The 16,409-nt window shown below is 40.9% G+C and overlaps 1 protein-coding gene across 1 annotated transcript; it reads left to right on the top strand.

The window, feature by feature from the left end:
* Positions 1–4,005: 4,005 nt before the first annotated feature.
* On the top strand, positions 4,006–14,848 carry LOC130173986 (magnesium transporter protein 1-like). Its single transcript, XM_056383570.1, has 10 exons — positions 4,006–4,143; positions 7,960–8,129; positions 8,224–8,341; positions 9,582–9,722; positions 9,814–9,954; positions 12,215–12,304; positions 12,387–12,450; positions 12,730–12,804; positions 13,122–13,212; positions 13,316–14,848. Exons 1-10 carry the CDS (start codon positions 4,063–4,065, stop codon positions 13,329–13,331), a joined length of 987 nt encoding a protein of 328 aa, XP_056239545.1. The 5' UTR covers positions 4,006–4,062; the 3' UTR covers positions 13,332–14,848.
* The last annotated feature ends 1,561 nt before the right edge of the window (positions 14,849–16,409 follow it).

The raw sequence follows: 16,409 nt of genomic DNA, 5'->3' as shown, positions 1-16,409 counted from the left end.
TTTCTGAAGAGAAATATTATTAATTAGTACAATTAACCTCACAGCAAGCCATATTATTTGTCTGATATTTACATGAAAAATACTCCAAAAGGCACCAACACCAAAAATACAATCAAAGTCAATCAGTGACTTAAATAAGCTGAGATGACTCCAAGCAGACAGCTAGCAAGTACATATTTTGAGCAGCCTTCATTATGCATCATTTTTAGCCTAGATAAAATTTAAACAGGTGAGTTATATAACTGTCCATTAAATATACTCGACTTATCGATACTGCCTATATTCTTATTGTTACACTGAATATTGCAGCTTTGTATGAACTAGTGGTCCATATGCTCCTTGTAGTCTGGACAAGTTCTTCCTTGGTCCATTGCGTGGTCATTGTGGTCCGGACCAGTTGTTCAATGGTCCTTATGGTCTGGACCACTTGTCCAACTAGTGATCTGTTTTACCGACCACGGTCAGTAGACATACCAATGACTTGGCTACAAACCCTGCTGTGGTACCTACTTGACATTAGTTGATTATTGCGCTAACAGAACGTTGGATTAATTAATGTTACCGTTAACATTTCTGCCCCAGAGCTGTAACGTTAACGGTAAATAAAGATAAAGATAAGAAATCGGCTGCTGTTCCTATCCATTCTTTTCCATCATTTTTACCTGTAGTATGGTGAAACTTAATTAGCTCAATCGCTACATTAGCTTGTTATATTACAAGTTATTATAAGTTCTTTACTCGATAGCTACAGGAAATATTGTAGTTTAGCCGTTAACTAGAATGCAACTAACGTTTCTGCTAGGAGAACTACGGATAGACTTGAGATAGCTATCAAGCTTTCAGGAAGACAAAATGATGTGAATTTTAGTCCAGAAACGAGACAAACGAACTCCAAAATATATATAAAAATGATTCGTGTTTTTGTTCAAACAACATGTCATTCTGATTTGAGTAAGACTTCTTTTGGGCACGGGTACAGAGATAACATCTGACATTCTTATATTCTCTCCAAGAGAGAGGGAGAGTTTATTGATTTCCACTCTTCTAGTTTTTGTTATTATTATTTCTTTCTTGTCACAGGTTCAGCCTGGCTCAGAATCTCCGCCATTGTCACTGCACCGCGCAGTGCATTCTGGCCCCGAGTCCACACACTTCAGTGGCCATGGTAACAAAAATTACTTGCTGCAAATGATAACAGTCATTTGGGGTTGTGAATGATGAATGGTAGTCAGTAAAGTAACACAGCCCAGAGGATTATTAGATCAGTACTGTTCCAAATAAAATGTCAATCAAGTTTATCAAATCAACTGATAAGTTATCACACTATTTTTCAATTTCCTTAACACCTTAAATCACTTGTCTATCAATAAGGAAAAAAGCAATTTACATACATTAAATCACTTAATTTATTAATACCTATGCATTTTTTGTAACTTTCACCCTTGAAGCCACTTTCCTGAAATGATAAATGGCAAATGTTGTGTTATGAATGATGAATGTAAGAATGGGAAAATGATGAAACATGGCTCTGTGTTCATATCACAACTGATTTAATCAAATCGACTTTAAATTTATCACATCACTTGATATTTTATCACTCCATTTTTCAGTTCACCTCCATTTTTATCAATTCATTTTTCAACCACACACAAACAATAGGCTATTGTAGAGAAACGTAACGGACGAAAAACAGAAGGTATTTCATGCGTCAAAGATAGTAGAGGTATTGCAGTAAAGTCTGGGTCAAAGTGACTTTCACATTTCAAAAATATTTTAGCCGAAATTTGATGTGGTTCAAGCATTAATACTCAAACACACTGACAGCATCTGACCACAACATTACATTTGTGTACTAAGTCCACCTATATCTCATTTCAGCCTGAGAAGTAAACTGACCCCGTCTTTTTCCTTCCACACTAAGTCACTAAGCTCCATGTGCCTTGACTTCACTGGTCTTGGTTATGACACACTCTCATGTGTGTACCAGACCACATCTTCCCTCATTGGCAAATAAAACCAATTGACCACAATACAGAAAATGTTTATTCAACTAAATGTAATGGTTCAGCATTATGACATATACTTGATGGATCTTCATGGTGCCTTTAACTGTCTGCAGATCATTAACCAAGGATGCCTCCACATCTCATATCTCATGATATACATCTGTGACACTCTTCAATGTCACAGATAAGGCGGTATCAGATATGGACTTGGCTTTTGATAGACCTCATACAATTTAGCCCCATTCTGTATGCCTATCCCCTCTGCTACTAGTGCATCTGCCATCCGTTTTGTTGATGTTGTAAATGTAACATCCTTTTTTTCCTGCAGCAATTCAGAAAAGTCATTAAGGAGGATTTGGAAGGTTCCATAATCCTTTGTTGTTCAAATGGACATCCATCTCTGCTTTTTTTTCAGGTGTAGATACTTAAGAGAATTGGAGAGAAGGCATTTCTGCATTTACAGCCATGTCCTGTTCTCCTGTGGTAGCTAATTTGGTGTTGGGATGTGCAAGTCTGGTGGTGGGCATTGGTTTGGGGTGAGACGGTTGGTTGCAGCTTCTTCGACAAACCACATTGTTGATGGATTGAAATCCCACATTGTTTTTTACAGGCTGCTTGGTCCAACAAGCTCCAGTTTACCTCAGGGGTGGAAGGTGGAACATTGGCACTACCCACACAGTGTGGCATTTTACAAGTTCATGCAGTTTTACTCGCCTCTCATGCTCGAGCGTGACGATCCACCCAGCCAACAGGTCTTTCCCGTGGTCAGGAGCTCTGTTGTGTGTCCATTCCTCCCTGCTTTCTCCACCGGGCCGGCTCACCTGCAGCCCTGTGCTGGGTCCCTCTCTATCCGTCGGTCCAACCAATCACTGCGTGGAAAGATAATTAATACCTTGCTGCTGGTGCACTAGGTCCATGCAGGAGAGGTAAACAAGAGATACACACTTCCATCTAGTGAACTCAATTACACCCTGAAACAGTTAGAGCGTCCACATGAAAAACAGTCCTGACCTATTTTCGGATAGATTAGCTAAGTACCTTAGTTGTCTATACCTATTTCTGTCTAAGTCACACACAAGTAAATTAAAACAGACAGATATCAGTTTATGTCACGTTTTTACTTAATTAATGGCTGTATTTGTATATTATTTTTGGTGCTTTAAGTGGCATATTAATTTATCTTTATTCTTTAGTCATTTATGTATTTAATTTTTTATTTTTGCAGTTTCAGTCCTCCATATCCGTAATCCTGTTGGGATTAAATGATCTTTGTTCAATCAAAATGAAGCTCTAGTAGAAACTCTCCTGTTTGTTAAAAGCTCTTTTTTAAAAGTAGAGTGGACACATGAAATGATTCAAATAACAAAACCACCCACTGATTTATACAAATATATACTGATCTTTATTTTAAACTCATTTGTCCCTGTCAGGACCCTGTAGGAATAATAAATCGGTTTTTCCAGTGATCTGATTGGTCAGTAGTTGGGCTGTTGACAGGTTTTGATCTGATCCTCTGACGTTTAAATGCCACAGAGTAGGTGAGTTCAGCATTAGTTACCATGGTGATTTACCGCGGTAACAAGTGAACCACTGACTGAAAACCTGACGTCCACGCATGCATGTTGTCCTTTAAAATCATAGATATCCCTGTTTTTTTGAAAGCTCTGATATCCTCCTTTACGATGATAAATTACAGTTAAATGGATCAGTTTTCAGTTTAATAGTGTTACTGGGTAAATATTCTCATGAGTGTGAATGTAAATAAATCAACCCAACGCCTCACAGTCATAGACTCAGTTCACTTCATGAATGACGTTAAACTATAAAGTGTAAAGTTAAACAAAAAGTTTTATTTTCCGCACGTTGTCGTCGTGTGTATGTGTGTGTGTGTGCGTGCGCGCGCGTGCGTGTGTGTGTGTGTGTGTGTGTGTGTGTGTGTGAATAAAGTTTGAGAGAAAAAAGCGGCAGCGAGTGACAGCTCGCTGTGATTGGCTGACAGCTGACCTATGGTGAGCTGACAGGAGGCGGTGTAGTGAGTGGTCGGAGCTGCTGCAGAATGTTTGGAAAACTTTTCATTTCGCTGTTAGTCCTCTTGGCTTTCCACCATGACCTCACGGACGCCCAGAAGAAGAAGGAGGTAACACACGTTCAACAACACACAGCTCACAAAGTTCACACTCTCTGCAGAAAAAGTCTGAGGCGGGTTCAAAGTTGTCTGTGAGCCATGTCAGTCTGAGGAGCTAAGCTAACTGAGCAGAGACGAGCTAACGTGTTGCTGCGGATGTCTAAAAGTAAATAACTGTGGTTAAATACATGACTTGTGTTAGATATTTAATCATAGACACCGATAACGGTTAGAAAACTAGAGGTTCTGCTGGTGAACTGGTTCCGATGTGACACGGAGTCTTTGGTCCAGTGAGTTGATGCAGTTGAACTTGTTCACCGCTCAGCTCACGTTAGCTAACGTCAACTAAGCACAGCAGATAAAACACTGCTTCACCAAGGTCCGTTGACACCACTTCCTCCTTTAACCTGCTGCTCCTCTCTCATTAACAACAGATTCATAATTGTCCCCTGGTTTTCCACTTGCTTTGCAAAATCACTTAAGGCAGATGTTATACTCTACACATCTGTGAGGAGTGACGTACATTTCATCATTAGAAGGTGCATGTGGTGCTCTGTGTAGATGTTCGTGCAAGGGTGCCAACCGCACATGCGTCTTTCAAGCGAACTATAAGAACAACTATGCATCCATGGTGGAAGTGAACCCTCCTGACTCGCAGATGTGGAAAGTATAACATCAGCCTTTGATCATCTCATATGCCTCATTTGAATGTTTGAGGCCCAGAGAAGTGAAACTGTCTGGTTTTTCACAACAGATTTAAAAACTAGAGATAACAGTTTAGATAGCAGAACCTTGTTTTTGTTTCTTAACATATCCCACAATGCATCTCATGAACACCTCAGATTTATCCTGTGACCCCCCCAGGTGGAATCACTGACATAAGACAAAGAGAGAGGAGAACTATAGAATACAGTATTTAGTGTTTTTATGGTGACAAAAGGTGACAAACTACCAAACGATCTTTACTTAGATATAACATCAACACATTCAGAACAATCTGTGCACTCATCCCTCACATCTGTTGTTAAGGTTGTTTTGTTTAAAAGATGATCAGTACTTTATACAGCAGGGCTCTATTTCAGAAAGCAGGGATTACAAACTCTGAGTTGATGAACCCAGTTTGAGTTTTCAGTTCCAGAACAGCTGATCTGAGTTAGTTCAATCAACTAGTTTGAGGATGTTGACTCAGTATGTTCCCTCTGAGTTAACTGCCTGCATGAGAACCAGGGCTGTAAACTAACGGTCGCCACTCGCCAAATGCGACTAAAATATTCCCCTGGCGACTAAATTTTGGAGGGCTACATGCCATGGGGCAGGTAAGTGTTTGTCACAATATAGTAAAACATTGCTGCGATAAAATGCCTAGACATTTTTGGAGGTGCACGTTGACGGACGCAGAGGCTCTGTGTCGGGGGTTCACGTCGACGCAGAGGCTCTGCGTCGTGACGGCGTCGACTTGACGCAGTAGTATAAATCAGCCTCCACGCGTCACCACCAGCCCGCGCAGTGTTGTTCCGGCGCAGCAATGTGGAGGCACATACCCGGTGTGAGTGACCCAAAAAGAAAGAGTATAGAGGAGAAAGCAGCGCACCAATTAATTTGTGGTTGGCAATAAAACGATGAAACTCGAGACCATCCGAGAGCACGAAGGAAGAAAAATGTCACGCTGTTTGCAAATCAGTGTCTCTTCACTCAACCTGCCGTGACTGCTCTGACGTCTTTATCAGAAGAGACCAAAGATCATGCACTGATCCACTTTGTTCTGTTCTATTTTTTTTTTTTTTTCCTTGAATTTTGTTATTATCATTTGTTATCAGAACAGGAGGTTAACTGGTACTGGCACTGCCCATGTTCGCAATGTTTTGAATATTCAAAATATTAAAAATGTATTTTGAATAATATTTTGGTCTCTTTCCTAATATATATATATATCGCTATATAATACTGTTATCTCAATGAAAAGTACTGAAACAGATGTATATGTAACAAAAAGAGGCAATTTATTACTTGGCCGGTAAAAAATTTACTTGGCCGGTAGATTTTTTCATCTACCGGTCCCCTTGGCAGGTGAGCCAAAAAGTTAGTTTACAGCCCTGATGAGAACTATGAAAAGCCATCATCAATGGAGCTCAGTTTCAACAATTCACCATGGTAACGGGTAAATAAAGAGAGCAGAACCTCCATTTTAATCCAGTGGAGCCAGAAAGATGAGTATGTGACATTAAAGCATGTTTATTTCTAAAAAAAACAAAAAAAAAAAACAGCAGCAGCAGTGAAAGAATCTGAGCTGGAGAAAAGAGTCAATTATTTCAAACTATAACATTTTATTCAGCGTCGTCCACTAGACCACTTTATTTATTAGACTTTTATATTCTTAATGAATGTAAAGAGCTGGAATCTGCTTTTTGTTAGATTAAATATATTATTCACCTGTGACCTGATGGAGACAAAGTTCTGCAGGAGAAAGTAGATATACATGAAACAGATCAGACAGAGGTTTATAGATATAGATGAAACAGATCAGACAGAAGTTTATAGATATAGATGAAACGGATCAGAAAGAAGTTGTCTATGATTGTATATGTCTATGATGATCTATGACTGTAGCCTCAGATTCTGACCCAGGAACAGCTTCATGATTTTGGTGATTCTCGGTTGAAAAAGCATCAAGGTAAAAGCTGAGTGTAAATTTTCAGATGTCTACTACTGCTCAACAGCATCAATGACTGTATATACAGTGACTGAAATGCTGTTAAATCAGTTTCAGACTATGTATATTTTTTAAATTTGTAAGTATTTTCAGCAGCATTACTGTCATCCTCCCTCACAAATGAAATTCTTCATAGATCAGAGTCTGTCTAAAGGTTCACACAGATATTTTTTAATTTACAGTGATGAATAATCAGTAAATGTTTTAGTGCAGAGGAGCCGATTTACAGTCTGACAGGTATCTTAGTGTCCACAGTCTCAGAAAGACTGAATAGATATTTAATCTGAGTTGAGGATGAACCATTTACCATGTGTAATATTTGAATGTCAGATCTCTGTCTCTGTCCTCACACTGATCACAGATTGATAATAAAAGAGGTCATGTTCGTAAAGACAGGTCTCAGATAACAAACTAGTGTCAAGTCAGGATTTTAAATTAAACTTGTTTTTTTTTTTTTTTAAATGTCTCTGATCTGCACTGAATGAGGACATGAAGCCTGTGTCAAACAGCTTCTTCAGGCTTGTCAGGATGAAACAGACAGAAACTTGGAGTCAGCTACCATGGTAACTGACCATGATACCATGGTATATGACTCTGAGTTAAAGTGATCTCAGTTTCAGAAAACCCAGAGTTTCCCTCATCTCAAATTTAAGGAACTCAGAGTTTTCACTAAACCTACTTTTTGGAATAGACCCCTGGCTGCTATGTGTGATTAGACACACATGACTTCAACACATACACACACGTGTCCTAAATGACTATTTGAAGTCATTAAGGACAGGCAGTCTGAAATATAATCAGGAATATGTTTCACACTGCCTGATTCTAAAACAAGCATGTGTTTATTCCAGAGGCTGTTTAGAACATCTGGATGTGTTCAGGTGACTCTGTGTAGATTGTTAAATTAATTTTCACTGGTTGACATGATATGAATTGGCCACTTTTTTAAACAGTCTTTACATGGATATATTTTGTATTGTTCTTATGTTTATGAGTGAATTGCTTTTTGTCTCTGCTGTCTATCTGGTCCTGTGTTGTTTCTGAGCCTGAGGACGGCTCCTGGCCTTTTCCATCAGTCCTCCTGTCTTTGTGCCTAACGCACTGTCTGCCCTGTGTAGACTCTACTGTCAGAGAAGGTGACTCAGATGATGGAGTGGGCCTCCAAACGTTCAGTCATCAGGATGAACGGAGATAAGTTTCGTCGCTTCGTCAAGGCTCCTCCCAGAAACTACTCAGTGGTCATCATGTTCACAGCGCTGCAGCCACAGAGACAGTGTGGAGTCTGCAGGTAAAAGGCAGGAGCAGAGGGAAGAAGAACTGATGCTGCTGCTACTGTTGGCTTCTTTCTGAATTAAGAATTTAAATGTATGTTTTCATTTCAGACAAGCAGATGAAGAGTTTCAGGTGCTGGCTAACTCCTGGCGTTATTCCTCTGCCTTCACCAACAAAGTCTTCTTTGCATCTGTTGATTTTGATGAAGGCTCAGACGTCTTTCAGATGGTGAGACAACATCTTGTTTTCTAAAAGTCTAAAAGCCATTCATGCATTAACACCAGAAGACAGAGTCTGTGTGACTGAGGGATGAGAGGCCAGCTGGTCTCACTGGTCAGTGAACTGAGCTGCTGTTGTGTTGGACTGAAAACCTGTAGACCTTCAGATGTGTAAATGAAAAAGTTTTTCTGTTAGTTTTTGCTTCTGCAATTTATACAACCAGATACTGTGCATCAAATCAGGTTCTTCCATACTCATACTTACTGCTGATCACAGCACAATTTTAATGTTGCAGTAAAGTGTTCGGTCTTTAGTCACTTGTGCAAAGCAGCAATATCTGATTTGAGACACAGCAAGACATTTTGATGTGTTTCAGCCAACAAATCATATGTAGTGTTCACTGCTGCTGACATGTTCCAAAGTACATACAAAAATGTGCCACGAAAAACCAGGAAGGAAGCACGACTTCGATATGTCCACAAATGGAGCATGGACAGCTGCTTTTAGTTTTACAAACTGATGTTTTGCATCTAATTCATTGACTCGTTGCTGGTGAACCACATGTCTACAGTGTTTGTGCTTGGATTGAAGTCTGTATAGATCTTTCCTGCCACAACAGATCAACATCCTCTTTGGTGAATATACTAAACACTATAGTACACCATGTAGGAAACGATAAAGAGAAACCTGTGATGCAGGTTATATTTTTAATTCAAATCTATTAATTATAAGATAATAATATGGTGCCAGTTTAAGGTCCTTGATGAGAAAAAGTTTGAGAGCCACTGCTCTAAGCTGTGTAATGTAAGTAGAATTAAAATGGATATTGGATCATGGTCAGACAGTAATAAAACCTGCAGCTCAGTATATGTGATCATATGATCATAAGGAGAAGTTTCCTGACAGGCACACAAGCAGACTCACTGACAGACCCGGACTGGACAGTGACCAGAGGTTGAATGAAACAAACTTTTAGACCAATGTCCAGAAACAACTCTGCAGGTTCTTACAGTCAGTTCATTCAGACTCTGAGGTGTCATCAGTAAGTGGATGTGCATCTGTCTTAAACTAACAGCTGGGATTGAAGAAAGGTAAAAGGTCAATTTATCTTACCTAAGTCAGATAGTTGTAAATAAACTCCTAGTTATTTTGAGCTTTAGTTACTTACAGATGTTGAAAGTTGAGCTGGACTAGATAAACAACCAGTTATACATACTCTGTTGTGACTGTATTTGTGTTTGTGTTGCAGCTGAATATGAACTCTGCTCCAACATTCCTCCACTTCCCGTCCAAAGGGAAACCTCGCAGGTCTGATACCTACGAGCTGCAGGTCAGAGGCTTCGCAGCCGAACAGCTGGCCAGATGGGTGGCAGACAGGACTGATGTGCAGGTCAGTGTCAGCTGTATCATTAGGTCTGTGTCTGAGTGACCGTGATGACAGCAGCCTCTGGTGATCACAGTCCTGTTTGCCCGTGTTTCAGATCCGAGTCATCCGTCCTCCCAACTATGCCGGGCCTCTGCTGCTGGGCTTCCTCCTGGCTGTGATTGGAGGACTGGCGTATCTACGAAGACACAATCTGGAGTTTCTCTTCAACAAGAACGTCTGGGCCTTCTCTGCACTGGTAACAGCAGCCAACACACAAACATGTGTACATTGATACACTTAATGCTCTCTGTGACTCACACACTCTGCAAACGACTAATAAAGAGCAGTGGTCAAACGTTGGTAGATTAGGATGTGGCTGAACAGGCTGACCTCCAACAAAACAACCAGCATGAACTTTAAAAGACTGTAGACTGTTCTTCTGATGACAAATGTGAAATTGGAAACAAGAATTTGGATCTTTTTCTTTCTTTCTTTGGGTCTGCAAAATAGATGTAGATGAGTGATATTAATTGATCATCACAAATACATTGTATATAGTTCTTGGCTGGACAGCAACAGCGGGGCCAGCCCTACAATGGCATATGTCACTGACTGACTGAGTGATCATAGTTCCACCATTGGTCAGCTGAATGCCACGTGACTGAGTCGGAGTTTTCCATTGGCTGTTGCTCTTTCAAAATGAATTGATGAAAACAGTTTCTATTAGGGAGCGTTTACAGCCTGCAGTGTTGCCAACATAGCGCATTTGAAGCAAACCGAACTGAGACCACCTGTTGAGGAAGTCTCAGTTTGGTTTGCTGAGACCACCTCTCCAGGTGCGCCTCAAGTCCGCGTTGCGGGTTGCTTAACCTGTGCATTGTGAACGCAAAGCACAACAGGTTCGTTATGTTAAAGCCTCACCTTAACATCAATAATCATAAAAAATGACAGAGAAAAAAAAGCTAGCACTATGTTAAGTGTGTAGTGTAGGTTATGGCAAGTCAGTTTTATTTATGTTGTCCAATATCACAAATTTGCCTCAAGGGCCTTTACGATATCTACAGCACACAACATCCTCTATCCTAAGACCCTGATTCAGGAAACCTCTCCAAAAAACACTAAAGGGTGAAAAAGATGGAGGAAACATCAGGAAGAGAGGAGGAGGCGAGAGGGCGGCGGAGTGTACAGAGAAGAGCAACATTGTGAATTTACAGTGTGAACAGTCAGGATGACAGAACTCTGGAGTGTAAACGCACATGAAGACGGACAGGGCCTGAGCCACACAACCTCCTCTGTCAGCAGGGATGTTGTCCCAGAAGGAAAACACACTGCAGCCTGCAGATGTGTTTTTAAGTCTGGGGACAGACAGGAGCCCTTTGTTGGGAGAGCAGCGAGCACAGGATGGACATAATGTTTTTGGAGATCAGACAAGTGTGATGAGGTCTGCCCGTTTAAGTTTGTGTGTGTCAGTATAAGCACATTAATGTCTGGACACCTTAAAGATACTGTTGGAAGCCAAAATTGGTGCACAAATATTACAAATAACCCAGTGTGAATGACACAAAGGTGTGAATGAGGATTTGAGCATCAACCAACCGGTGTCTGTGTCGGGCCGATGACCAGCATCTCAGTTTTATCTGAATGTAGGAGCAGGAAATCATGTGACATCATTATGATCACCTGACTTAAAAGGTTCAGCTGAGTATGTGACATCATCAGCTGAGTACCATCAGTGTAGCAGTGAACATTTAAGTCCATGACTGAGTCATGACCAAGATGTGAAACATAAAGAGAGAAAAGCAGAGCGCTGTGGTTCTCCATAGATCACATCAGAAAATACTGAACCACATGACAGCCAGGCCAGAGATGCAGTGGGTCTGCAGTGATCTGTGCTGAGCTGAGATCAGTGAAGAGAAGCACTGAGGTGGAATCTGAAACTGATGAGCAGATGATCATTTACCACTTCACTAAGTGGTGCTGCTGTGTTCTGCTGTTGCTTGTAAAGGTTAATGCAGCAGCAGCAGCAGCATCTTCTCTGTGAGCATATTCTTGGTCATATAACCAAAGTTCAATGGCACAAAAAAATAAGTTGCTCACACAGATGAGTAAGTGATGTTTGAAATCTTCATCCCAACAAACATATTCAAGCAATATCAAATACAACACAACATTTTGTCTCATTTCAAAATCAAAGCATGAAAACTCAGCTGCCTGCTGAGAATCTCCACTGGTTATTTAGCTCCATGTTACACAGACATGTTCACCTGCTGCTGAACAGATCAGGAGAAATACAAGAAGAATTTATTGTCATTCACACTTTACACAAAAGAACAAAATTGTGTTTCATCTAGCTCAGGAATATAAAATACTATAATAAGGTCATCAACAAATGATTATTGCACACAGTGAATGAAATAAAGAATTGCACACACTGAATGAATAAAGTCTCCAGCCAAGTTTCTCATCAATCCTGGTCTTTATGATGTCCTCCCTATTTTCTTCTCTCTGTGTGTCAGTGCTTTGTCCTGATCATGACTTCAGGCCAGATGTGGAACCACATCAGAGGACCACCATATGCACACAAGAACCCCAGCACTGGACAAGTTGTAAGTCACAGTCCATCCTGACTGACAATGTGATATGTGAAGTGATCATCAGAGCTGTGTTTAACTGTCCTGTTGTTTTCAGAGTTACATCCACGGCAGCAGTCAGGCTCAGTTTGTGGCTGAGACTCACATCGTCCTGCTCTTCAGTATCCTTAAGCTGACTCTCACACACACACACACACACACACACACTCTGAACTGAGTCACTCTAACACACCATGAGGTTAATGTCAGCCCCCCTCAGCCAGGTGGATCAGATCCTCAGTGTCAGCTATGCTCCTCCTCCAGCTTTGTTGTGGAGTTAATCAGTTTCACACCTCCCTCCACAGGCCTGACCTTTAAAGTAGATCCTGGTTGTAGCTGTTGAACTGTGGTGGTCTGAGGTCATGCATCTTATTTCCTGTCTGAACCTTGACCTCTATCAGATGCTGCTGTTACCACGGGGATCGTGCTGCTGTGTGAGGCTGCCACCTCTGACATAGACATTGGAAAGAGGAAGAGTATGTATATACACACACACACACACACACACACACACACACACACACACACACACACACACACAGTCACAATCTACAGTTATGGACATAAAGGCAGAAAAATGTAGAATATATGACCATAGTATGTAGAGCTGAAGGAAGTGCAGCTCAGACAGTTTATCACTAATGTGGAAATGAAAAGTCCAAACATGATGCTGATGATCAACATGAACTGTGTGTGTGTGTGTGTGTGTGTGTGTGTGTGTGTGTGTGTGTGTGTGTGTGTGTGTGTGTGTGTGTGTGTGTGTGTGTGTGTGTATATGTGTGTGTCATGTCAGTCATGTGTGTAGCAGGTATTGGTCTGGTGATGCTGTTCTTCAGCTGTCTGCTGTCCATTTTCAGAGCTAAGTACCATGGGTATCCATACAGGTAGAGACACACCTTTATTTCTGTTGATCTTGTTCTACCTGCTGTGATTGGCTGAAACAGTGCCTCGTTTCCTATTGGCTAAAAGACTCGTTCTGTGTTGCAGCTTCCTGATAAGTTAGAGCTGACCATGTCAACATGAAGTCCTGTCAACAAACAGGGTGGTGTCCATGGCGATGATGCCACATGACTGTTTGCTACGCCATGATTTGTCTTCTGATCTGCGAGTCGAGAGTGTGTATCAACACACACAAACACACACTGTGCCTTCACAACAGCAGGACCCTCATCATCGGTGTGCATCCTGAACTGCCTCGTGCCAAAATCTGTTTTGTACCTTAGAATCTGACTAAATCTGAATTTCTTTAATCAGTTGATTGGTAATAATCAGGGACTAAATCCAGTGAGCATTTTAACTGTTGGGACCATAGTGAGGTTCTGGCCTCAGTTGTGTGTGTGTGTGTGTGTGTGTGTGTGTGTGTGTGAGAGAGAGAGAGAGTATATGTGCTTTAAATGCTACATAGTGAGAACAGAGTGAGGACATGTTGGCCGGTCCTCAACACTTCTTGGATTTAGGGGGAGGGGTCAGGGGTTCAGTTGTTATGGTTAAAGTTGGGGTAAGGAGCTAGGGAATACATTATGTCAACCAATGTCCTCACAAAGGTAGAAGTGTGTGTTTGTGTGTGAGTGGGGGGGGGGGTGAAAAGGGACACAGAGGATGAGATGCATGTACATACACTTGTTGGATTATTTACTAAAAGCGCCACATGTGTTTGTGTACACATCCTGCGACTGCAGTTGCACACACAAATATGCATGTGCATGTGTGACTCTCATCAAAGTACATGCACTAAAGTGTTTCTTAAAGAGTCAAATCCTTTTTGTTGAACCAGAAACAGCTGTTTTATTGCTCTGTTCAGAGTCACCAGACTCCACTGACAAAAATAGAAATTTTGTTGTGCATTGCTGACTTAAGTGCATCTCATCCTCCTTGTCTGTTCTCACCCCGTGTGTGTGTGTGTGTGTGTGTGTGTGTGTGTGTGTGTGTGTGTGTGTGTGTGTGTGTGTGTGTGTGTGTGTGTGTGTGTGTGTGTGTGTGTGTGTGTGTGTGTGTGTTGCTCTTTGAGCTGTGGTCCTTACACTGCTGAGCCACTGGACAGTCTGATTAATAATAAGATTCATGGTCTAGTGATTATACTATATAAGATTATAACAGTAACACATGACAGCGTTCAGATGGTGGATGATTTAACATCAGTGCAGCCTCACACACTCAGGGTTTCCTATAAACCTGTTTTGGATTGAAGAGTATAAATTACTAGCAAATGGAGGTTTTACAGAGTTAATGTTTTCAATAGTGGGACAGTATTGCCCTCCTCCCTCCATTCATTTATGAATTTTCAGTTTGCCAAATAAGAAAGTTTGTTGAGTCTTGTTGTTAAAAGGATAATTTTTTTGTCTTTAATTAAGAAGAAAGGTCTTAACCCCAGAGCAAGATGAGATCTCTTTCATCTGAAGTACCATTTTTTTTTTCTGTTGTGTAAAACATTGAAGTGCTTTAAACATGGAAGCCTCATCAGGTACCAGGACAAAATATTTGATCTGAGGTTATTTCTGATATTAAAGTGCCTTAACTGTCCCTCCTTGTTGGTCTCTTCCTCTTTCCTTCAGTTTTGAAAGAAGGCCCTGTTCATATGGAGTGTCTGGGCGAGGGCGGGGTACACCCTGGACAGGTCGCCAGTCCATCACAGTGCTGACATACACATGAACAGTCACACCTATGGGCACTTTAGAGTGGCCAATTAACCTATGGTGCATGTCTTTGGACTGTGGGAGGAAGCTGGAGAGAACCCAAGCAGGCACAGGGAGAACATGTAAACTCCACACAGAAAGGCCCAGGTTTGAACCCAGAATCTTCTTGCTGTGATGTGCTAACCACTGAGCCACTGTGCCGCCCCTAAATCAAAATCTATTAAATGAAAACATAACTAAATAAATACAGCTATGAAATAAAACCTGAAATACATAAATTAGGTACTAAATGTAGAAATATATAAATAAATGTAAATATAAATTTGAGTCATAAATGTGACATTTGGAAATAAAAGTCTCCAGAAATAAGGTAATTCTAAATATAAAAAGCTATTTATTTATTTATTTAATTTATTTATTTATTCATTGATTCATTTGTATAGCTATTTATGTAATGACTCACTTATATATTTATATTGACATTTATTTATATATTGTTACGTTTATTACATAATTGAATCATGATTTTCCCCTAGGGGATAAATAAAGTATCTATCTATCTATCTAATTTTAGTTTTCAGGGTTTATTTCATAGCTGTATTTTTTTATTTATTTAATATTGATTAAGATGGCATTCCATACATTCAGGCCTGCGGCTAGAAAGACAAATATATCTATCTGATCATATTTGACATAATCTGTAAACATTTCAACATGAAGTTTGGATATACTGACTGATTCTTCTCAGTATAGACCACACATGGGCATTTAGTCAGTGACCACTCAGGCCCTGTTCACACCTGGTGTTACTGTAACATCTGTCTCAGGTGATCCAATCACAGGTGTTCAGCTCTCAGTTCGTCAGTTCACACCTGAATTTAAAATGCGTCTCCACGTGTGTCTTGATTGACCACAAATAAACACTTTTTTTTTTAGCCAATCAGACAGATGGTGTGCTTGTTTGTGTGAGTGAGTGAGAGAGAGAGAGAGAGAAAGAGAGAGAGAGCAGGGCATGGAGGGGTTGAGCGAATTAACGGCCTCAGTCTGCCTCATTACTGTGTTGTACTGAGATGTGAGTGTCAGTGTGGTGTTCCTGTGAGGAAGGGTGGTTAGAGCTTTAACCACTCATGACAACCAGCTGGTGAACAAACTGAGGGACCTGGAGATGTGCAGGGTTCTCAGGGAGAGGGTGATGACTGGCCCATGACAAGATGTCCTGCTCTGGACCCAACTCCCTCGTCTGTCCTCGAAGACCACCGCTGTGATGTCACCTGTCCTCAACATGACGTGTTTGTCAGCACCTTCTCCATCGCCTTCAGGAAGTCCTACAGCACCTTCAGGAAAATGGAGGACGAGTGAAATGCTCTGTAGAAAACTTGTACTGGATGAGCACAGTCTTCACCCTTCAGAGGACAAGGTGAGAGCTAAACAGGAAGCTCTGGGTCCTG

The sequence above is a fragment of the Seriola aureovittata genome, chromosome 8, assembly GCF_021018895.1.
Source record: "Seriola aureovittata isolate HTS-2021-v1 ecotype China chromosome 8, ASM2101889v1, whole genome shotgun sequence".
Taxonomy (NCBI): Eukaryota; Metazoa; Chordata; class Actinopteri; order Carangiformes; family Carangidae; genus Seriola; species Seriola aureovittata.
This window is presented reverse-complemented; position numbering and strand designations above follow the sequence as displayed.